We start from the raw sequence: 24,204 nt of genomic DNA, 5'->3' as shown, positions 1-24,204 counted from the left end.
AACAGGCAAGGCAGGGAGATTAGGGGACCACAGGATCGGATGGAGAAAAGGGGGGCTCATGTGACTGCTTAAAGCACAGCAGGAAGGTGGCTGAGCGCAGCCCTGGGCGGGACAGAGCATGGTGAGGGGGGAAGGCAGTGGTGACCTCCCTGCTCCAGGCGCTATCTGGAGCATGCTGGGTCAGACCCAGCAAGACAGGCTCAGAGGAGTTAAAGAGGTTCATGTGGGTGGGCAGAAGTTGTCAGATGGAGATCCAGAGTTTGGAAGGGAAGCGGTGAATGTTGCAGGAGTTTCAGTCGACCTTTATTAACAACCAAAAAAGTACCTCTAGAGTTCAGCCCTCCTTGACTCATGTCCTGCTTTTCTTCCAAGTAGTTGGATGACTTGGGCACATGGCTCCATTTCTCTTTCCTCCTGTTTCAGTGGGGGCCTGGCTGGGGCAGTGCTTTCTTACCAACACCAAACATCCCAAACCCCCATTCCCCAGGCCCAGAGGCTTCAGGACGGACATGTGTTAGAAGCACTCCACAGCATAACACACGGCTAGCGCAAAACCCTGACCAAAATGAGGTCTATGTCAGTGCTACTCAAACACACATGTGCATAAAGTCACCTGGGCATCCTGGGAAAAAAACACAGATTCCTCATCAATAGGTCAAGAGCATCCTGGGCAACATAGGGAGAGCCCATCTCTGCAAAAATAATCAGCCCAGCATGGTGGTGCATGCCTATAGTCCCAGCTACTTGGGAGGCTGAGGTAGGAGGATTGCTTGAGCATGGGAAATTGAGGCTGCAGTCAGCTGTGGTCACACCACTATACTCCAATCTGGATGACAGAGCAAGACCCTGTATCAAACAAACAAACAAAAAAAAAGCCTGAGTCTCAGGGCAAGGTCTGAGACTCTCCATTTCTAACCAGCTTCTGGGGTGGGGGCTGCTGAGATTTCCTGGAGCGCCTTCGATCCATGATTCTGAAATTCACCCTTATTCTTAATTCTAAATCAACTCCTAGGTCTTAAAAATAGGACCATATTCTCAGGTCCTCTGATTTCAAGATTCCCTGGGGTAAGCCCCAGATGCGGGACTATTTTAAAGCTCTGCAGGTGGTTCTACTGTGCAGAGGAAGACTCAGTCTGGTTTTCCCAAACTGCCTCCAACATAGGAATCATCTGAGGAGCTTAGGACAATTCCAGGAGTGGTTCTGACCCTCAGGGAAGCTGGGAAACCACTGCCTTGCCCTGCCCAGCTTTCCATGCGCTTTCCTGGATTGGGATGTCTCTCAAGTTAGGCTCTCTCCTAGTTGGGCTGGCATGTCCCTAAAACATGTGACATATGAGACACATAGCTGCAGCTACACAGGAGATAGGTACATCTGCCCACAGCAGGGTCCTGAAGGCTGGTCTGTCACTGGAGCCAAATCAAGCTCAGAACTGATTTAAAACAAAAAAAAACTATAAAAGAAGGTGCCAAGGGCTATAACAAACAATTGTCTCCACTCCAACAGGACATGGAGGTGACAGCAGAGGAACTTGAGTATGTTTTAAATGCTGTGCTGCAAAAGAGTAAGTGCCGACCCCATCGGGGTCCTGGGGCGCCTATGGAGGGACAAGCGACCACACTGCCTGGGTCCCCTCCCTGCTCCTCCGAGCCGCAGATCTGCTTCCCAGGGCTGATTTGTAGGTAGACTTTAAAAATAGCTTTCATTGTTTGTTTTCCTGATTCCAAAAACGATGCAGGTTTATAGTAGAAAATTCTTAAAAATGCAGAAAAGCCTAATGACAAAGATAGTCACAAATGATCTCACCACCATAAATAACCACTCTTAACATATGTGTATCTGCATGTATATACATGTGTGTCATATGCGTAGACATATAATGTTAGAATGTTTCATCACTCCAACAAGAAACCCTTTACCCATTAACAGTGTTAACCCTGTACCCATTTCCCCCAGCCCCAGGCAACCACTCATCTACTTTCTTTCTCTATAGATTCTATTTACATATTCTGAATATTTTATATAAAAGGAATCATAGGCCGGGTGCGGTGGCTCACGCCTGTAATCCCAGCACTTTGGGAGGCCGAGACAGGCGGATCACCTAGGTCAGGAGTTCAAGACCAGCCTGGTCAACATGGTGAAACACCATCTCTACTAAAAATACACACACACACACACAAAATCAGCCAGGTGTAGTTGTGGGCACCTGTAATCCCAGCTGCTCAGGAGGCTGTGGCAGGAGAATTGCTTAAACCTGGGAGGTGGAGGTTGCAGTGAACCAAGATCACACCATTGCACTCCAGGCTGGGCAACAGAGCAATACTCCATTTCAGGGGGAAAAAAAGGAATCATACAATATGTGGTCCTTTCTGACTGGCTTTTTTCACATGGCGTGATGTTTTCCAGGTCCATCCGTGCTGTAGCATGTATCAGTGTCTCATTCCTTCTTACAGCCAGACATTCCATCGTATGGATGGGCCCCGTTCTGTTTATTCATTCATCTATTGGTGGCCACGTGGGTTGTTACCGGTTTTTGGTCATTATGAATAATGCAACTGTAAACACTCCTATACAAGTTTTTTGGGTGGGCATGTGTTTTCACTTCTCCTGGGTATATAGTTATGAGGATGGTTCCATCACAATGCAACAGTCTATGGTTACATGGTGGCATAACCATCCTCTTAATTATATGTTTAGTTAAGAGGATTGCTTAACTCTATGTTTAATGTTTTTAAAAACTATCCAACTGTTTTCTAAAGTGACTATTTCACATTTTCACCAGCAGCAGTATAGGAGTACAAATTTCTCCAACAAATTTAAATCCTGCCATTAAATATGCTACAAAAACATGATTCCTAAGGGTCTATAATACTTCATTATATAGACATAGCCTAAGGTATTGACCATGCCTTTCTATTGGTCATTATTTCACTTCCAAATTTTTGCCACTATAAATAATGTGATGACAAAAATCTTCATATGTAATTCTTTGCTCGGGGTTCTTAGAACTAGAATAAATGGATGAAGGCGTATTCCCACTTTTATTGCTTTTTTCACATTTAGCCAATTTTCCTTCTGAAAGGTCATGTTAACTTCTACTCCTACCAGCATCATAAGAGAGTAGCCACATCACAGCCCCCAACAGCCCTGGATTTAGCCACATTATTCGGCTTTCAGCAGATGGGTACATAGGTTTATCTTATCGGGTCAACTGAATTCAGCTTTCATGTGCAATTTCAGAAAAGGACATCAAATTCAAGAAGCTAAGCCTGATCTCCTGTAAAAACATCATTTCCCTGATGGACGTATCCTTCCAAATATTTGAGCAGAAATAGACATGGATCCTGGGCTTTAAGCACAGTAGAGTAATCTTCAATAGTGCAGACTCTCCAAGAACATGACATCCTTAGCCAGCAGAATAGTCTTCTTCACAGAAAATAACCCAAAGCTGGGGGACCCCCATGCTGAAATTGGATCAGAATCAAGATGCACAAGACTGCCCAGTGGTGGGGCTGGGGAGCTTTTGAAGGGACTTGGGGGTCTTCTTGCCACTTTGGGATCCCATCCAAGGGAACAGAGTTCTGTTTTTGTGAACTTTCCGGGACCACCCCCATTCCACTTCTGCCGTTTCCCCTCTTCAGAGATTTGTGGTTTAATCATGAAAACCACTTCCCCAGGGCCCCAAACCTGTGCACCCAGGCCAGCCCATCGGCCCTCCCCCTCTGCAGTCCCAGAGCTGAGGTCCCACGAGGAGCCTCAGGTTGAAACACTGCTCATGTCTCCCTTAACCCACATGGCACAGACCAGCGGCAATGGGAAGCTGGAGTTTGATGAATTCAAAGTGTTCTGGGACAAGCTGAAGCAGTGGATTGTATGTAACCTGGAGCAGGGCTTGGCCTCTGGGGGACCCAGTGAGCCTAGAGAAGAGGGGATTTAAAATGGTGCAGCAGGCTGCAGGCTATAGGCTAGAGGAATTGTATTCGGACAGGGGAGAAGGGAAAACAGCATCATGCTATTCCGATGCTTACGGGAGTACCACCGTGCTTCCACCCAAGACGAAAAGGAAGACAAAAGGGAGACCGACTTCTTTTGGAAGGCCCAGTCCAACTGTGGCCTCTGCGGCCCCTAGAGGGTAGCTCCCCCAGGCTGGCTGTCACCCATTTACTGCCATCAGCGATGCCTTTCAGGCACGCTCCTTCTCAATGCTTCTGCTCTCCACCCTTTAGAACCTTTTCCTTCGGTTTGATGCTGACAAGTCCGGCACCATGTCTACCTATGAACTGCGGACTGCACTGAAAGCTGCAGGTAAAGAAAAGACTGGAGTACAGGTGGCTGACTGCATGCCAGGTACTGCCTGTGGGCAACCTGAGCAGATGGCAGGTCTTCTCTCTGCTGCCCAGGAGGTGGGCCTCTGAGCCCAGTGGGTGATTCTTAAGGTCACGGCCCTTGGAGTGGTGGCACCAGGGTTCAGACCCAGGACTCACTTCCTGACACCAGGGCCCTCATTTTAAACCACTGTGAACATTGGTAGAAACTTTTTAAATGTATCTGCTAAAAATGAACTTGGCCTGCCCTCTGGAGGCCTCATAGCCTCTGACCATGTTTTCTGGCCCAGTACTTAACACATGGCTCTTTGGTGGCAAGCTGCAGTGACTCCAAACTTCTCATTTCTGCTCTCAGATGGTTGTTATCGTGGATGAGACAGAGCATGCAGCACCCATGGTTTGGGGGCCGCACGTCCCTCTGCCACCTGTGGCCCTGTCCCGGGTTTTATCAGCATCAGACTCTGAATCCAAAATGGATGACTGCGTCATAGTTTATACCCTGCTCCCTTACCCAAAGGCTGGGCTCCAGGTGGCATTTCCCACTCTTGTCCGGTGCTGGATGGCTGTCGGCCTCTCTGTGGTCCCATGTCCTGCACACACAACCGTAGTTTCCACGAGCGCTCTGCAGACCTCCCGCCCGCCGGGCTGCCTGCGCTTCTCACCAAGCACACCTCACAGATAGGGGCCTCCTGAACCTTTTAAAGTGGTTCCCTCCCAGGAAAAGCAAAATCTGGAAACATGTCCAGGCTCAGGCCTGATAAAAGGATGAAGTATACACAGCCAGGACCATCTCGGGTCCTATGTGAGGGAGAAGAAAATCAGATGATTTATAAATGAGCAAAGTGCCAGGCTGAGAAGGGGCGCCTGATTTTCTTAGGGGATGATGACTCTGTTTCCATGGTAGGAGGAGGAACTGAGCAGGGGACAAAGGGAGCACTCAGAGAGGAGGGGCATGGCTGTGTCTTTCCTACCCTGACGTGGTGTGGGGGGAATCGCCCCTCATCCCTCTCCTCTAGCCCCAAACATCAGGATTCTGGCCAAGGCTGGCAGCCAGCACTGCCGTGCAGGCTCCGGAGACTCTGTGCTCTGCGTCTGACCTGCCTGCTCCTCTGCTGGAATTAGGAAGAAGCAGAAAGACCCTGGGTGGATTTCTGAACAATCCTGTGAACACCTCCTAGAAAGTGAACATGTAGACAAAAATGAAAGGCGGAAAGAAATCACTTCTACGGGCACTAATTAGAAATCAAAGCACTGGCCAGGTGTGGTGGCTCACACCTGTAATGCTAGCACTTTGGGAGGCCTAGGTGGGTGGATCATGAGGTCAGGAGTTTGAGATCAGCCTGGCCAACATGATGAAACCCCGCCTCTACTAAAAATACAAAAATTAACCAGTTGTGGTTGCAGGCGCCTGTAGTCCCAGCTACTCAGGAGGCTGCAGCAGGAGAATCACTTGAAATCAGAAGGCAGAAGTTGCACTGAGCCGAGATTGCACCACTGCACTCCAGCCTGGGCAACAAGAGTGAAACTCCATCTCAAAAAAAAAATCTAAATATCAAATCCAGAAGGAAGTTCACTTTGTCTAAACTCCTCATTTGACAATGAGGAAACCAAAGCCCAGAGAACTGAACCCATATGCCACGGCTGGAGCAGTGCCAGGGCTCAGATCCAAGCCTCCTGGCTATAGCCTGTCATTCTTCCCCCATCGTGGATGCGTAGGAATGGGCCCTGGCAGAGTATCATTCTCCGTGGACAGCAGCATCCCCTCCAAGAAACTTTCTAGGGCCACAGCTGGAAGTGACCTGAGACATAGAACGCGAGGGGAGGCTGGTGTAGGAATGAACTTGGGGCTCAGACACCACCCAGTGTTAAGTTCCCCCAAACGAAGCTTCCTGTAAAGTCAGCGAGACCCTATGGGTGATGTTAGCATCAAAATTAAGATCACAGACTCGCTAAACTCAGAAGCCATTAAACACAGAAAGCACGCCTGAGAGTCCCCCGCACACTCGCCCCTGCACCACAGATTCACACTCTCACGCTGCATTCACACCAAGGGCAGCAGTCCCACTGGGTCTGGGGACCCCAGCTTTGAGGAGTGAAACAGTGGCTTCCTCTTCTGAGCCCTCTCCTCAGCTGCCTGGGAGCTCCCTCAAAGGTGCAGACTCACCTCGGGGCTCGGATACAGCGAGTCCTGGGTCTCCTCCTTCGTCCCCACAGGCTTTCAGCTGAGCAGCCACCTCCTGCAGCTGATTGTGCTCAGGTATGCAGATGAGGAGCTCCAGCTGGACTTCGATGACTTCCTCAACTGCCTGGTCCGGCTGGAGAATGCGAGCCGTAAGTGTCCAGCGAGGCTGAGGGTGCACCTCGGGGTGGCATCTTCAGTCACCCTCCATGAGCGCATGAGAAACAGCCTGGTTAAAGTAATGGCAAAGATAGACCACAGAGAGCCATGGTCTGATGTGTGTGGACCCGTGGGCCTGTGCGGTTAGCTAAGGAGCAGAATGTGCCAGCCTCCCCTGCAGCGCGTTTCTTAGCATCGCCTTTCTTTATACATTCACAGTGCCTGTGTGGGAGGATGATGGGCTGGGGCAGGTTTGTGCCTTGTGTTTGAGGAAAGGTTCAATTGCAGGTCAAATCCCATCATAGCATATAGAAACAGGAGAGTCTCAGTCCCCCTTCCTCCCCCCTTCCCCGCCCTGTAAGCCCTAGACATTGACCCAGTTATCTCAAATAAGATTTGTTACACCACAAATAGAGAGGGATTATGTGCCCGTGCGCTTCAGTGTTTGCAGTTTATTGTCATAGCCATCCTGCCCCTCAAAGGTGGTTTTGAAGGTGAGGCTGAGTAAAGCATGTCCAGGGCCTGTAACTCAGTACTGGAGTGGCTACCAGGACATGCCCTGTGTGCAGGTGCCAAAGGACCCGTGCCCTCAAGGGTGCCTCGTGCTTGGTTTAATGTTCTGGCGTTTCCATCTTGAAAGTCTTCACAACTTAGGAGCAGGGGGCCCCGCATTTCCATTTTGTCCTGCTTGGTATTTTCTAATCTATGTTCCATAGGCCACTTCGAGGTATGAATACTTGATTTAAAAAAAAAAAAGGCAGGGGGCTGGGCACAGTGGCTCACGCCTGTAATCCCAGCACTTTGGGAGGCTGAGGCAGTTGGATCGTGACGTCAGGAGCTCGAGACCAGCTCATAGCAAAACTTTGTCTCTACTAAAAATACAAAAAATTAGTCAAGTGTGGTGGTATGCACCTGTAATCCCAGCTACTCGGGAGGCTGAGGCAGGAGAACCCCTTGAACCTGGGAGGTGGAGGTTGCAGTGAGCTGAGATTTGCCACTGCACTCCAGCCTGGGCAACAGTGGGAGACTCCATCTCAAAAATATAAGTAAGTAAATAAATAAATAAATAAATAATAAAATTAAATTAAATTAAATTAAAAAGGTGAGGGCTGTGACCCTCGGTTATCAGCATGACAGCTCCCTCTGCTTCTTTGGTAACAGAACACTAATTACTTGCCTGAAGCACAGCCCCTCTAGACTCTAAGCTCCAGGAGAGCCGTAATTTCTGGACAATCAATGAGTATGTGTTGATTAAGGAATGATGAGAGAAAATCAGAGACAGACCAGCAGGCCCCAAACGGTCTAGTATATCAAGCCAGGAAGCCGGCTTTCCCTAGGGGATTACTGGTAGCTAGTGAGAGGTGCATTCTAGAAAGACCCCTCCTGAAACAGAATCCATTATTAGACTTACAGGGTGGTCAGAGCTGACCCTAGAAATAATGAGATTTGCTAGTTTCTCTTCTCTCCATTGCTCTTTCCCTTTCTAAACCACCCAGGTGTAATCCTTCCCAGCACGGGGGGTGGGAGTGCCTCAGCTTTTCTTATAATAGAGGAATATTAGGGTGAAGACCCTTTAGGCTTAACACCATCCACTCTGGGATCCTCACATTAGATTTGCCTGGAGAGCTTTTAGAATTACCAAGGATGGAGCTTTGCTGCAGTATTATTTTAACTTTTTATTGTAAGAATGTCAACCCTCCAGTTAGATATAAAGAATCATAATAGGTTCCCGTGCACTCCACATCGGCACTTCTCAAACTTCGCTGTACATTACAATCTCCAGGGGTGCCTAAAGAAATGCTGATGACCAGGCTGCACAGTTGACCAATTCTGTTAGAATCTCAGGGGTGGCACACAGCATTGGGAGTTATGCAAATTCGCCAGGTGTTTCCAGACCTTTACACCCAACCTCAACAATTACCATCTTGCTAACTTTTCCCTTGTGCTCCCGCAACACATACATTTTCCCCCTAAATAATTTAATAGCAGATCTCAGAAACTCTGTCCATTCATCTGAGTATCTCCAGCTGATAGACTTGTTTTTAGCATCATCTTCATACCATTTGCACACCTAACGAAATTCTCAGCAAACCCTCAACATTCTCTAGTGCCCGGTTCATGCCCAAGTCTTCCAGGCTACCTTTTTACAGTTGCTTGGTTGACTCAGGATCCACACAAGACCCAGTCATCATGTTTGGTTGTTGGGTCTCTTCCATTTCTTGTGTCCAGTGATGGTCCCCCACCCCACTTTGGGTTGTATTATTAAAGCTACCCGTGAGATTCTCAAGTGAAGCCAGGGCTGATTGGCTTGACCTCGTCTTCTGAAGGTGAGGAGGCTGAGGCCCCAAGAGGGCAGTGACTTGCTCAGGTGCACTCACGTCACTACACCATGCGGTAGACCCAGCCCCCAGCTCAGTGCTGGCATGCTCTCCTGTGCTGCTCTGTCCTCTGACAGCACCCACGGCACCTTCCTACAAGGGCGAGACTAACAACTTTCAGATTCATGCAAAACTTTACGTACATGTGTTTTTTTTCTGGGGCCCATGGATTTCAAGGGCCCTGTACCCCCCAGAAGGTTAAGATAGGGGCGTTGCTTTGGCTCCAGGAGCTGCTGGCCGGCTGACTGGCTTAGGTGACCACTGGCTTGCTACAGGACTGGATGCCTCCATCCGTTCAGAGAAGTTCCCCTTCAGCCGGCCCGAGTCCCATCGCCGCCCTTGATGAAAGTCCTTGTTTACCACCAGATGGAGCAGCTTCCCCACAGGCTCCACTGGAAGGCCCTTCGGTCGCTGGGAAACAAACTTGGTAAAGGAATTGTCTTTAAAAGGATGCCTTTCCCCCTTCTCTCCTATCAGGGGTGTTCCAGGCTCTCAGTACAAAGAACAAGGAGTTCATTCATCTCAATATAAATGAGGTATGGCCAATCCAGACCCTCTGCTCAGGGACCCAGCTGGGGCCCGGCAGAGTCCACGCTGCATAGATGTTTGCCGAATGCCTGATTTCATGCAAGGGCTGACATCTAGCTGTGGGAGTGATTATAACAAAATAGCTAATATTTTTGAGATACTATTTATCAAGTAATCAATTAAGCCATTACAATAATTCTGTGAGCTAAGTACCAATAGTATCCCCATTTTGCAGGGTGGAAACTGAGGCATAGAGAGATTAATCACCTTGACTTGAGTGAGTGAGCAGACTCTGCCTTCTTGTCCTTCTCTTCCTTCTGTCATTTGGGTAACTTAGCCTGCCTGCCTTCCAGCTGCCAGTTTGCTCACTCTCCCTTGCTCATGTTGTCCCGTGGTTCCCATGACGCTCCCCCAGACTCCAATAAGTACAAAACTGGCCAGTTACCGGGGCCATTGTAGCAATGACGGGGGTGGGAGACCATGGGTCTGAGTGTCAGAGGTATGGGAGAAGGATTCCAGGGGGTTTCAATCACCCTCTCCCCAGAGGATCCCAGTGGACCCCATCTGCTCACAGGGAGGTCCATGGGCCAGCAGCAGCATAGGCATCACTAAGGAGAGAGCGTTGGAAATGCAGAGTGCCAGGCCCTGCCCCAGACCTGCTGAATGGAAGTCGTCTTTCACAGGACCCCACTGATTCCTGTGCACATGAAGCTTGGGAACGCTCTTGAGACATTCTCCTGCCCAAAGGCAGAGGGGAAACTGTGGAGCAGTTTCCTTCAATGGTTTCTGTAATTTTTATCTCCCTTTTCCTTCTTTCCCTCCCTATATCTTTCTTTCCAGGTCTGCTTTCTCTTTTACCTAACAACTCTAAAGCCAGGCAGCCTGTGGCTCCTCCCCAGTCTCTGGAGTTTCTCCTCTCCACCAATTTCCATACTCACAGTCACAGCCAGCTCATTTCCAAATTCATTAGTAACTTTGGGTTTGGATAACACTTAATTGAATATTTCAAGATGAAGAGGTTGATGACAGTATGTGTTTTAGAGGATTGTACCTCCTCCCCTCTTTTGTGCTCTGATTTCGATTAAGCAGGCTGCTCGGTGCCTCAGTTTAACCATTTACAGAAAGAGACATAGGCCTTAATATTACACCAAAAGCTTTGCTTTATAATAATATCATATAATTTGGCAATTATGTTGACTCACCACTAATTTTCTCAAGTGTGTATCTCAGATCCCTGGACGCATTATTATTTCATTGAGCCAATTACGTATTATTACGGTGAGTCAAATGGAGATACTATTAGTACTTAGCTCACAGAATTATTGTAATGGCTTAATTGATTACTTGATAAATAGTATCTCAAAAATATTAGCTATTTTGTTATAATCACTCCCACAGAAACTGGGCATTTTTCTTCTCTAGTTTTGTCTTTCAACTTCAGCATGTAGGACACATGTAATAACTATACCTCCTTTGATCAATCCAAGATTCCAAAGAAAGATGTGCACACACAAATTATTCTTTTATGAAAATAAGAGGAAGCTGGGCATGGTGGTGTGCACCTGCAGTCCCAGCTATTTGGGAGGCCTAGGCGGGAGGATTGCTTGAGGCCAGGGGTTTGAGCATGCAGTGAGCTATGATCTCGCCACTGCACTCCAGCCTGGATGAGAGTGATAGAAAGACCCTGTCTCTTAAAAAAGAAAGGAATTTGTAATCCCAGCACTTTGGGAGGCTGAGGCGGGTGAATCACGAGGTCAGGAGATCGAGACCATCCTGGCTAACACGGTGAAACCCCATCTCTACTAAAAATACAAAAAATTAGCCTGGCATGGTGGCGGGCGCCTGTAGTCCCAGCTACTCGGGAGGCTGAGGCAGGAGAATGGCATGAACCCGGGAGGTGGAGCTTACAGTGAGCCAAGATTGTGCCACTGCACTCCAGCCTGGGCGACAGAGTGAGACTCCATCAAAAGAAAGAAGGAAAGAAGGAAAAGAAAGAAAAGAAAGAAAAATAAAGAAGAAAGAAAGAAAGAAAAAAGAAAGAAAGAAAGAAAGAAAGAAAGAAAGAAAGAAAGAAAGAAAGAAAGAAAGAAAACAAGAGAGACCCCTAGGTCCACCTTTATTTGTCATTTACTTTAAGGTAAATGATAAGTAATGTCACTGAAAAACATGAGGAAGTGTGATGGCTGCCCCTGGTCCATGGTGGAAGGAGACAGTGGGAAGGTTTGTTACTCAGCGGCCCCCTGGCTAGTCAAAGGCTCCAGAGCACCAGCAGTGTGGAGGAAGTATTCCAGTGCTGCAGCTTCAAGGTAGAAGTGTGGACACCTCTAACGCAAGTGTCCACAGGTGTAGGAGCTGGAATAGGCTCCTGCCCTGCCCCATATCGTCACCCTGCAGTACAACAGTGAAAACCATTGCATTCTCTCCCTCTAAACCTACCATCTTTACATCTGGCTGCATGTTAGCATCACCTGGGGAGATTTAAAAATCCTGATACCCCAGCCACTCCCCAGATCAATTAAATCTGAATCTCTGGAGGTGAGGCCCAAGCATTGTTTTTCTTTAATCCCCTTGGTGAGTCCAGTGTGCAGCCAGGTCTGAAGTATCCATGTTTTAAAGTCCCTCTCCTTTTCCCGTGACCCATCCTAGGAAGCAACAGGAGATTTTCCTGGCTGAGTTGGCCTCACCCGCAATCACTTTCCTAAAAGGGCCTGTGCACCTTTCATTACAGTAGCTCTCATACTATATACACTGTGCCCAGGAAGGAGGACAGAGAAGGGAGAAAAAAACCATCTCATATAATCACGTTGCCCCAAGTCACCATGCTGTAATAAACAAGCTGTTGGGAAGGAGGAGGCAGGGTGGACTCGGGAGAGAAAATGAGGAGGAATTCCATGCTACTTCTCCTTCAGCTCACTTTTAACACCCCCCAGCTATGGAACCTGCTTCCACTTCCTGCAGCCCCTCCATGGTGGAGGGTCACCTCTCTCCCAAAAGTGAGAAGACCCCTCATCAACAAGGAAAAGTCACTTAATACTGCCCTGCCCAAGATGCTTCAGCGAGGCTGTCCTCTTAACAGGGAGAAAGCACATTTTCCCGTCTCTGTCTTACCAACTGTGCTTGATATGAGCTCACTTGGAAAGGACTCAGGTCCTCCAGAAAATGTCAAGTGCTGAGAATTCATTTATTTTCTTTAAATGGTTTCCTGCTGAGACAGACATCCAAGTTGGCAGGCAAAATGATCAAATAGCAGATCTCCTGTGATATCAGCAAACTGGGGCCACTCCTGAGGCTGAGGCTGGAAGGGACATGGAAGGACAACGACCCTTCATCTCTCTCTCTCTCTTCCCAGTTCATCCATTTGACAATGAACATCTGAGGCTGCCTTGTAGAGATGCAGCCTGCCCAGCTGAATCTTGGCTTCTGGACCTTGACCTTCAGAACTTCTCTTGGTGTGAAACCATTACGCCCAGGGTTCACTCCCCTCTCATCGTCCGGCCTTCTCCCTTCATCTTGATCTGGGAAGAATGAAATGAACTCAGCTACACTCTCTGATTTTGTGCTACTCCTTTGTAAAGTCACTGCCTTAAGGGGGCTGATGGCGCCACCTGTGCCTTACATCCAGGTTCAGGCATCACTAGCTTTCCCACACTCTACTTTCCTTATTTCCTTCCATTAAGAATTACTCAGAGTTCTAACGCACAGAATCCTGACTTCCATGTAGCTCCAGTCATTGTGATCAGACATCCTTTATAAAACATGTTTTTATAAATGTGTATGTGGAATAAGATGAGGAGGAAAAGGAGTGAGGTCATAATTTAGCATTTCTGCATCATAAGTGTGCTTCCTTATCGGGGAAGACTTCAGGTAGTTCCGATAATTGGACAAGAGTGCATCTCCGATAAGAGTGGATCAAGGTGACAATCTCTACCTCCTCCTACGAGAGGTGGTAACTAAAACAGTCACTATCCAGTCCAGACTTTCTTTGTGTCTGAAGACTTTGGGTCAGAAAAGCTGAATGATATTATTTCTTCTCAAGGAGTCCAGATTCAGATTCTGGTGAGGTTTGATCTTACTCATCCCCAACATCATGGGGGAAAACAGACCAGAGAATCCTCATTATAGCTCACTAGTGCTGAACAGGAGTATCCACTGAACTGGAATAATGGGAGGTAACATGAGAAGATACTGGCTCAATACATGCCAAGCCCCACATTCTTACTGGTACACTTGTGGCAGATGAGGTGGAGGATGGGAGCGGGAGATACCGAGAGGGAAAGAGGGAGAATGGTTGGGATGAAGATCAAGTTAGAAGTGGAGGCTGAGCATGGTGGCTTACACCTGTAATCCCAGCACTTTGTGAGGCCAAGGTGGGAGGATCACCTGAGGTCAGGAGTTCAAGACCAGCCTGGCCAACATGGCAAAACCCAATCTCTACTAAAAATACAAAAATTAGCTGGGCGTGGTGGCAGGTGCCTGTAATCCCAGCTACTCAGGACGCCGAGGCAGGAGAATCACTTGAACCCAGGAGGCAGAGGTTGCAGCCTGGGCGACAAGAGCGAGACTCAGTCTCAAAAAAAAAAGAAGTGGAGCTTCATCAGAACCCTGTCCCTGATCGTGGCCAAGGTACCATGATCTTCTCCTTTACCTTCCAGCCCTTCCCTGGGTTCACGCAGCAGTGGATGCAGGACAAGAGCCCTCTCTCAGGAGCAGGCTTAGGACCAAGGCTCTGTGCTGGGGCACGCCAGTACAACCCCAGACATGCCATCTCCTGTGCTCGGCCTGTGCCCACTCTCATCGATGCACACTGCTGCCATATTGTTTGTTAGATGTCATGAACACTAGCCCTGCTCACAGGTAAAACTTGGAAGGGGACTCACCATATGAGCTCCTTTGTCTAGTGTCACTCCCACAGGGTGCCTTTAGGCCTTTATGTCCAGGAGCACATAACTGTCTCTCACTGATTTTTCCTCTGCTTGAAAGGTACCCAGGAAATGAAGTTTATGAACTGGGCGTCCTGTTTTCTTTCCATCCATATGTCCCTGGGAAAGTTATTAACCTCTCTGAGACTTAGTTTCCTCCACTCACAAGGATGGTAATTTCTGCCTCACTGAGATCTTATGATGAATAAATGAAATTGTAAGTAGAAGGTGCCAGGCACAGTACTTGACACATAACAGGCCCTCAGTGTAACTAAGGCCCACTGTTGTGAACCAGTGTTTTCTTAAATGTCTAAAAGAGTTAGATACTATCACATGCTTTCGGTTTACCTCTGTTCTTCATTGCAAGAATCCAAGAATTATAGAACCAGTCTTGAAGGAGAGTTCAATAGAGCTCTACAGACTATTATACGATCATGAGTTGAGAACAAAAAAAAGTGTATGAATTTAGCTTCTATTTGTTTCTGAATTACATGGTCTGATACTGACACCCAGAAACAAAGGAAGATGTTTCACATGCATGAGTTTGATTAACTATAATTAAAGTGATTTTGTAGCTTATAATTCAAACCAACAGCTTTTGAGTGTGAAAGGAATAATATTAGTTATTACACCAGGACAATAGATGTAAACTGGAGCTGTCCTAGGAAAATTGCGATTTATAGCCATTCACATTATGTCTATCACCACCTGCATAATATATGCTTTAGGTCTTGGCACCAAAATATTCCTGCCCTACTACCTTTAAATTAAACAGTGGCTGGGCATGGTGGCTCACGCCTGTAATCCCAGCACTTTCAGAGGTCAAGGCGAGCAGATCACGAGGTCAGGAGTTCGTGACCAGCCTGGTCAATGTGGTGAAACCCCATCTCTGCTAAAAATACAAAAATCAGCTGGGTGTAGTGGTGCGTGCCTGTAATCCCAGCTACTCAGGAGGCTGAGGCAGAAGAATCGCTTGAACCCAGGAGGTGGAGGTTGCAGTGAGCCAAGATCGTGCCACTGCTCTCCAGCCTGGGGGACAGAGCAAGACTCCATCTCAAAAAAATAAAAAATACAAAAAAAAAAAAGAGAGAGAGAAAACAAAATTAACTGGGTGTGGTGGTGCATGCCTGTAATCACAGCTACTAGGGAGGCTGAAGCAGGATAATTGCTTGAACCCAGGAGGCGGAGGTTGCAGTGAGCCGAGATCGTGCCACTGCACTCCAGTCTGGGTGACAGAACGAGACTCTCTCAAAAATAAAAATAAAAATTAATTAATTAAACAATAGTATACACGAGCTATCTAACGCTACTGCTTCACACCAAAATCACATGAAATACAAAGAGATACACACCTAGACACATCAAAGTCAAACTGTTGGGAAAAAAAGAGAAAATCTGAAAAGCAGCTTGAGAAAAATGACTCATCATGAACAGGGAACAATGCAATTAGCAACTGACTTCTCATCAGAAATGACAGACGACAGAAGGCAGTAGAATGACATTCCAAGTGCCAAAGGAAAAATCTTTCAATCAAGAATTCTGTTTTTCCACTAGAACTGCAAAAATGAAAGCACAATAAAGATATTCCCAGTTAAACAAAGACTGAGAGAATTCATTATTAGCTGACCTGCCACTGGAAAAATATTAAAGGATGTATTTCAGGGTGAAAGGAAATAAAACTAGATGAGACTGTGGATCTGTAGAAAGAAATGAAGAGCACTCAAAAGGATATCTGTGGGTAAATGTAAAAGACTATATAAACATGTTATCTTCCATTCTAATTTTGTTTGAAGACATTAGATTATATAAAGCATTAATTATTGTACTATGTTGTTGGATTTATAACAATAGAGAGATATATTATAAAGGAGAGAGGAAGAAACAAAGTATTGTAGCAATATTTCTATATTTTCTTAGAATTAAGTCAGTATTACCTCAGGTAATGATATTAGATATTAAATATTAGATGGTTATAAATTAAGATGCAGATTATAATCTACAGAGCAACCACTAAGAAAATAACTCAAAAATACAGTATGATAGCAGAGGAATCAAAGTAGAATACTTAAAAAAAATGTTTAGCACAAAAGCCATAAGGGAAGAACAGATTTTAAAAATAAGACATAGAAACAAAATGGCATACCTTAATCCAGCCATGCTGATAATAATATTAAATATGAATAAACACTACAATCAAAAGGCAGTGATTGTCAAAATGGATAAAAAAGCAAGATTCAATTGTACACTATCTACAAGAGATACTTCATACAAAAAGACAAAAGTTGGAAGTAAAAGGATGAATAAGAGAGTACCATGCAAATACTGGCAATAAGAGAGCTTGAGTGCCTACATCAATATCTGAGAAAATAAAATTTAAGACAAGAAATATTATTAGAGAGAAGAAATGACATTACAGTATCATAAAGGGTCAATACATTAGGAATATATAATAATTACAAGTGTGATGGTACCTAATAGTAGAGTCTCAAAATTATGAAGCAAAAATTGATATAATTGAAAGAAGAAACAGATTATTCAGACTTAACAATTACAGTTAGAGAGTTCAATAACCCATTTTTAATAACTGATAGGACAACTATTCAGAAAATTAACAAGGAAATAGAAGACATGAACAACACTATCAACCAACTTGACTAACTGACATTTATAGAATACTTTACCCTCAAGTAATGAATACACATTTTTTCAAAAGCACATAGAACATTCTCCAGGTTAGACCATATACTAGACCATAAAACTAATTTTTAATATATTTAAAAGAATTTGAATCACTCAGAGTATGTTCTCCAGCCACAAAGGAATTAAATTAGAAACAAAAATAAGTTTGGGAAATCCTCAAATTTTAGAAATTAACACATTTCTAAATAACTACGAGTTGAAGAGAAAAATTACAATGGAAATTAGAAAGATTTTGAACTGAATGAAACAAAAATAAACTATGTATTTACACATGTCTGTACACATCCACATTAACAGGATTAAGCTAAAGCAGGACCTAGAAAAGTAGAATGTTCTCAAAACAATAATTTAAGCTTCCATCTTAAGAAATTAGAGAGAGAGGCAAATTAAACCTTAAAAGGAAAGAAAGAAAGACTAAAGCAGAAATCAATTGACTAGCAAAGAGAAAAATAATAGAGAACATCAAAGAAACAAAAAGGTGATTCTTTAAAAAGATTGCAAAATTGATAAACTTTTAGCTAAACTGACCAAGAAAAAAGACAGAAAACACAAATTAACAATCAAGAATCTAAGAGCAGCCGTCACTGCTGACCCATCAGAAATTAAAAGAATGATAAGTGAATATTTTAAACAACTTTATGTCAACAAATCAGACAACTTAGATGGAATGGAAAAAATCCTAGAAAAAGATAAATTACCAAAACTACCTTCAGAGAATACTGAAAATCTGAATAGACCTATGCATTAGTCCACTGTCACAGTCTAATAAAGACATACCTGAGACTGGGTAATTGATAAAGGAAAGAGATTTAGTTGACTTACAGTTCAGTATGGCTGGGGAGGCCTCAGGAAACATATAATCATGGCGGAAGGTGAAGGGGAAGCAAGGTACCCTCTTCACAAAGCGGCAGGAAGGAGAAGTGCCAGCAGGGGAAATACAAGACACTTATAAAACCATCAGATCTCATAAGACTCATTCATTTTCATGACAACAGCATGGGGGAGACTGCCCCCAAGATTCAATTAACCTCCACTTGGTCCTGCCCTTGACATATGAGGAGTATAAGGATTAAATTCAAAGTGAGATTTGGGTGGGGACACAGAGCCAAACCATATCAACCTACAACATGAAACATATCATACCATATCAACCTATAATATTTTGGTCCTGAGACCAAATCCTTTGGACAGTGCCTGGAGAGAGCCTCAGGCCACAGTCATGTTTATCTGGAATACAGAGCCTACCTCCAGACTCCTCTCCACCCTGTCCTGTGCAGAGCTACGCAGTGCGCTGAGGGGCCAGGGCTTCAGAAAGCCCAGAGCATGTGACCTGGTTGGCAGAGGTACCAGGGTCATTGGTGCCAGCCCAATTCAGTGTACTGGATCATTAGTAGAAACAAAGCACCATTCTACTGAGAGCCAAGACCGCCTGCCAAGTACCAGTGCGAAGGCTGCCTCGTCACCACAGCTGTGAATCAAGAGTAGGCTGTGCTTGCTACTGATGCCAGCCTGGGGCATTTTCCCAGCCCCACAGTGCTTTTCTGAAGTGGGAGAAGGAGAAGCAGAGGGTGAGACTCTCCTTGGTGCCTGAACAGTGCCTCTGATGGAAGAACGTAGCTCAGTGATATTCCCAAGGAGGTTTATTGGTTCATTATCAGTAGGACTCTCCAAGGAAAGGGAACAGCTGAACCATATGGAGCAACTGCAGGATCATGTAATAGAAGCAGCATTGAACTTAGAGTTTGAGTCCTGTATTCTAGTCTAGAACTTACCTCCAGCTAGCTGTGTGGACTTAACCATATCACTTTACCTCTCTGGGCTGCCTTGCACCTTGAAATTATGTGATTCCTTCTCTCACTCTGGGAACTAGAAGGCCAGGTCAGTGTGGCTCAGTCCTGGTCTAATTGGATGGATGGAGAGAAGGTAGCAGAGGTGGGCCCAGCAAGCCTGAGAATTCATCTTACTCCCTGACAGAGCTCAGAGTTCTGAGAAGAATGTGGTCACACAGAAGACTCTCTGTAGGCCACATCAGGACCAGGCTTCTTGGAAAGCTGTACTCCTCCTGCCTTTCAACATCTTAACACACTCAGCTCCTCCATTATACACACTTACCTGAACCCAGCTTGTCTGTATGGGTTTAGCATTCTCTCTTGTCCTTCCCAGTCTACCCTCTACATTCTAAAAAGAGAGTCTCCCATCCAGACGATCTCCTTGCAGTCACTTTTCAATGCACCAGAACAGCTTCCTTAGTTGGAACAGTGAACAGTGTGTTTTCAAACAAAAGGGGCTCACTGCCCAATGTGCTAGAAGCCAATGCTATGACACTGTGTTTCTGAGAAAAGAAAAGCTTTATACTGCAAGCTGCTTCACAAGGAGACTAGAACATCGAGCTCAAATCTGTCTTCTTGTGCTGGCTCCAAAGCAGTATTTTTATTAGAAAAGATTCAGAGGCTGTATTCTGAGATCAGTAGGTGATTGGTGGAGGAAAGAGGAGGTCTAGAAAGTCCTTGGGCATGCGTTTTTATCTCTCCATGCCTCCTCATGGGTCCCCTATGCAAATTTCAGGAGAATTAATATGAAACATGCGGTGGAAATTCAGGCTGTGTCATCAGCAAGCTCGTCCTGCACAGACTCCAATTGGCCGTGTTGGTTACAACTGATTTCAGCCAGTTTTTTAAAAATCTCATAGGCAGAGGGAGTTTCAGTGTTTCAGCAAGTTATTTTTTTACCTGCAATGCTGCGAACTCAAGTTTCTGTTAGTCATTGGTTTCTTTATTTGGGGCACAGTTTCAACAGCCCCCTGAAAATGGCCCAATTCAGGGGACAGCATCAGAGGGCATCCTGTGTGGAGTGTCTGCAATGTGAGATGCCATGGACCACGCCTTCCCCCATAAGACTGATTCCTGCTCTAGGCCTGACCCTGCCCTGGCATTCCCCTGCCTCCCTGGCTGCTCTTTCATAGTCTCATCATGCTTTCTCCCTGGGTTTATACCTAATTATTGGTGTTCTTCTCATCTCACTCTATACACTGCTCCTGGTTCACATTTGCTGTTCTAGTCTCCTTGTGAATCAGCTTGCAGTATAAAGCATGTATAAAGGAGTATAAAGCATGTATAAAGGAGTATAAAGCTGTACTCCTCCTGCCTTTCAACATCTCAACACACTCAACTCCTCCATTATACACACATACAAGAACCTGGCTTGTCCACTTGTCCATATGGGTTTAGCGTTCTCTCTTGTCCTTCCCAGTCTACCTTCTACATTCTAAAAAGAGAGTCACCCACCCGGACGTCTCCTTGCAGTCACAGGCATGGGAGGAAGCATGGAGACTTTATGTCTCCATCTCTATGTCACTTCCTCCCATGTCTGTGTCTTCACCCTGGCCTCCTTGGGCTTCTTGACAACGCATGGTAGAGGAGAGATGGGTCTGCTCTCACTCTCAGCTCCACCAGGTCTTCCCCAGGGGCCTCTGCTTCTGCACTCTGTGGATACTGGATACCCATTCTGCCAGCGCAGGAAGCCTGTTGAGTAACTCTGTTGCCTACAATAGTTCCTGCCTCCCCATTGCTCCCAGAAAAATGCCAAGAAAGCCAGCAAAGCCCTGGTTACCTCTAGCGTGGTTAGACAAGCCCTTCAGGATGCAGCCCTGGACTGGGACTGACAGGTCTCCCATTTGGAACCGAGGCCCTTAGCCTTGCTGGGTCACAGCACTGCCTTTGGCCTCTCAATGCTCGCCCACTGCAGGTCTCCCCCAGGGACGAGGAGCAGCTCAACAGCAGGGGCGAGGTCAAGCCACATTCATTGTCATGTATCCTAGGTGCCCAGCACAGCTTCCGACCCACAGGAGGTGTTGATTAATGTTTGTGGAACAAAAGTGTGGATGAAAGCAAATCTTGGATTCAGAATATATTCCTGTCCCCTTCAGTCCCTTTGAATGGTCAGAATAGGCTTGTGTTTTGTGGCTCTGTGAAGGGTTGCTTACTCAACAGCCATTTGCTGGCAGATGAAACTGGCTCTGTCACTGCTCCAAAAGCATCCAGGGTGTTTGGCTCTGGAGGTGGCATTATGCCTTCCAGATAGAAATTGCAAGCACACAGGGTGGCCCTCATAGGAGCCATGAACATTATGGTTAAAACCTGTGAGAGAAAACAGGTGCACACCCTTTTGCTAAGCAAAAGAATCAGTGCAATTCATAGAACGTGCCTGCTGTACACAATTATTACAACTTTAAAAACATCACCAACCCAAGCTGCACTCAGTTGGTGTAAAGTCTCTGGAAATGTTAGAGAATGTGGGGTTGAGATTCCCACATAAACCCTATATGATGTTTACCATGATCTATTATTTCATTTGCTAGAAATATAAAACAAATCAGTTATTTACAAAGCTGATTTTTTTTTTTTTGCTAGGAATTGGTCACTGTATTTGCAGAAACAGAACTTTCCTTAGCTGAAATCACAGAGCTATATATTACTTTGGATGGCATTTCATGGGAATGTGCACAATAATAACCCATGAAGTCCTCATTGAACTCTATCCACCAATTATCAGCCCTGCTATTTCTAAACTGCTTTATAAACAGTGGGGTGTTTTGTGATATATTTATTATAACGAGTTTAAGTCATAAAAATATAAGGAAAACACTTCAAAATCTTCCCAAATATCATCATCAGTTTCAACAATCATTTTGTAAATCTTATCGTGATAAAATATGTACAACAAAATATACCATTTAAACCATTTATAGATGTACAGTTTGGTGTTATTAAGTACATTCTCCATGTTGCACAACCATCACCATCATCCATTTTCAGTATGTTTTCAACAAGCCAACAGAAACTATGTAATCATTAAACAATAACTTCCCAGTCCCTCCTCCATCCAGCCTCTGGCAACCTCTATTCCACTTTCTATCTCTATGAATTTGTCTATTCCAGGTATCTGAAATAAGTGGACTCATACAATATTCATCCTTTTGTATCTAGCTTATTTCACTTAGAATAATGTTTTCAAGTTTCATCGTGTTGTGGCATGTATCAATATTTTCTTCCTTTTTCAGGCGAAATAATATTCCACTGTACAGGTATCCCACGTTTTGTTTATCCATTCATCTGTTTATGGAATTTAGGTTATTTCCACCCTTTGGCTATTGTGAATAATGTTGCTATAAACATTGGTGTACAAATAGCTGTTTAAGGTCCTGTTTTCTTTTCGGTACATACCCAGCAGAGGAACTGTTGGATCATATTATAATTTTTTAACTTTTCGAGGAATCACCAAACTTTTTTCCACTTCAGCTGTGCCATTTTACATTCCTACTGGAAATGCACAGGGCTCCAATTTCTTCATACCCTCACCAACACTTGTTATTTTTTAACAATAACAGCTATCCTAATGGGTGTGAAGTGGCATCTTGTTGTGGTTTAGATTTATATTTCCCTAATGACAAATAATGTTAAGCACTTTTCATGCACTTATTGTGCATTTGTATGTTTTCTTTAGAGAAATGTCTACTCAAGTCTTTTGCCCATTTTGGAATTGGCTTGTTTTTTATTGTTGAATTGTAGTTCCTATATTCTGAATAGTGATCCCTTAGCAGATATATGATTTACAACTCTACTCTCATTCCATGGATTGTCTTTTTATTCTCTTAATAGTGTCTTTTGTTGCACAAATTTTTTAATTTTGATGAAGTTCATCTATTTTTTTTCTTTTATTGCCTATGGTTTTGGAGTTATAACCAAAAAACCATTGCTAAAACCAGTGTCATGAAGATTTTCTCCTATGTTTTTGTCTAGGAGTTTTATAGTTCTAGTCATTAAATTTAGGCCTTTGATCCATTTTGAGTTCATTTTTGTATACGGTGTTCAGTAAGGATCCAATTTCATTCTTTTGCATGTGAATAATCCAATTAGCCCAGTACTATTTGTTGAAAAGACTGTCTTTTCCCCCAATGAATGGTTTTGGTAGTCATCAAAATCAAATGACTGTATACGTGAGTTTTTTTGTTTTTCTGGGCTCTTTATTCCATTCCGCTGGTCTATAGTTCAGTCTTCATGCCAGTTCTACACTGTTTTGATTACTGTAACTTTATAGTAAGTTATGAAATCAGGAAGTATGAGTCCTCCAACTTTGTTCTTCATTTTCAGGGTTGTTTTGACTTTATTGTTTTATATGGAATTCTTGGAGATTTCATATAAACTTTAGGGTAAGCTTTTCTAGCTCTGCAAAAAAACAGCACCTAGATTTTAATAGGATTGCATTGAATCTGTAGATCACTTTGGGAAATATTGATATCTTAATGTCTTTCAATCATTAACATAGGATGTCTTTCCAGTTATGCCTTCTTTAATTTCATTCAGCAATGTTTTATAGTTTTTGGTGTACAAGTCTTTGCCTTTTTGGTTAAATTTATTTCTAAGGGTTTTTTATGTGCTTGTAAATTAAATTTTTTAAATTTTCTTTTTGAATTGTTCATTACTAGTGTGTAGAAATGCAATTGATATTCATGCGTTGATTTTATACCCTGCAAGTTTGCTGAATTCATTTTTTGACAGATTTTTGTGGAATCATTCTGGTTTCCTGCATATAAGATCATGCCATCTGCAAACAGAGATAATTTTACTTCTTCCTGCCCATTTGGATGCCTTTTATTTCTTTTTCTTGCCTAAGTCCTCTGACTAGGACTTCCCAGCACTGTGTTAAATAGAAGTGGTGATAACAGGTGTTCTTATCTTATTTCTGATATTAGGAGAAAAGTTTCAGCCTTTGACATGGAATATGAAGTTAGCCTTGAGTTTTTTTATATATGGCCTTTATCATGTTGAGGTAGCTTCTTCTATGTTTAGTTTGGTGGGTATTTTTACTATGAAATAGTATTGAATTTTTTCAAATGGTTTTTCTGCATCAATTGCTATTATAATGTAGGTTGTATCTTCGTTCTATTTATATGGTGTGTTACATTGATTGGTTTTCGTATGTTGAACTATCCTTGCATTCCAGGAGTAGACCTCACTTG

General features: G+C 44.4%; 1 protein-coding gene and 1 long non-coding RNA gene across 3 annotated transcripts in view; one reads left to right on the top strand and one right to left on the bottom strand.

The window, feature by feature from the left end:
- The window catches only part of CAPN9 (calpain 9), a 54,369-nt gene extending 41,033 nt beyond the window's left edge, over positions 1 to 13,336 (top strand). For both annotated transcript variants that reach the window (XM_016940689.3, XM_016940679.3), the window contains 7 exons: positions 1,505 to 1,562; positions 3,239 to 3,303; positions 3,801 to 3,869; positions 4,225 to 4,303; positions 6,538 to 6,654; positions 9,517 to 9,575; positions 12,917 to 13,336. In XM_016940689.3, coding sequence (XP_016796178.1) covers positions 1,505 to 1,562; positions 3,239 to 3,303; positions 3,801 to 3,869; positions 4,225 to 4,303; positions 6,538 to 6,654; positions 9,517 to 9,575; positions 12,917 to 12,943 — 474 coding nt within the window. In that variant the 3' untranslated portion in view covers positions 12,944 to 13,336. The remainder of the gene's footprint in view (positions 1 to 1,504; positions 1,563 to 3,238; positions 3,304 to 3,800; positions 3,870 to 4,224; positions 4,304 to 6,537; positions 6,655 to 9,516; positions 9,576 to 12,916) is intronic.
- On the bottom strand, positions 12,730 to 18,548 carry LOC104004781 (uncharacterized). Its single transcript, XR_677820.4, has 2 exons — positions 18,432 to 18,548; positions 12,730 to 13,082 (listed from the first exon to the last, which is right to left on the bottom strand). It is a non-coding gene; the product is annotated as an uncharacterized LOC104004781 (long non-coding RNA).
- Positions 18,549 to 24,204: the final 5,656 nt, after the last annotated feature.

Source organism: Pan troglodytes, chromosome 1 (assembly GCF_028858775.2).
Source record: "Pan troglodytes isolate AG18354 chromosome 1, NHGRI_mPanTro3-v2.0_pri, whole genome shotgun sequence".
Classification (NCBI taxonomy): Eukaryota; Metazoa; Chordata; class Mammalia; order Primates; family Hominidae; genus Pan; species Pan troglodytes.
Note: the sequence above shows the minus strand (reverse complement) of the source record. Positions and strands in the feature narration are given on the sequence as shown.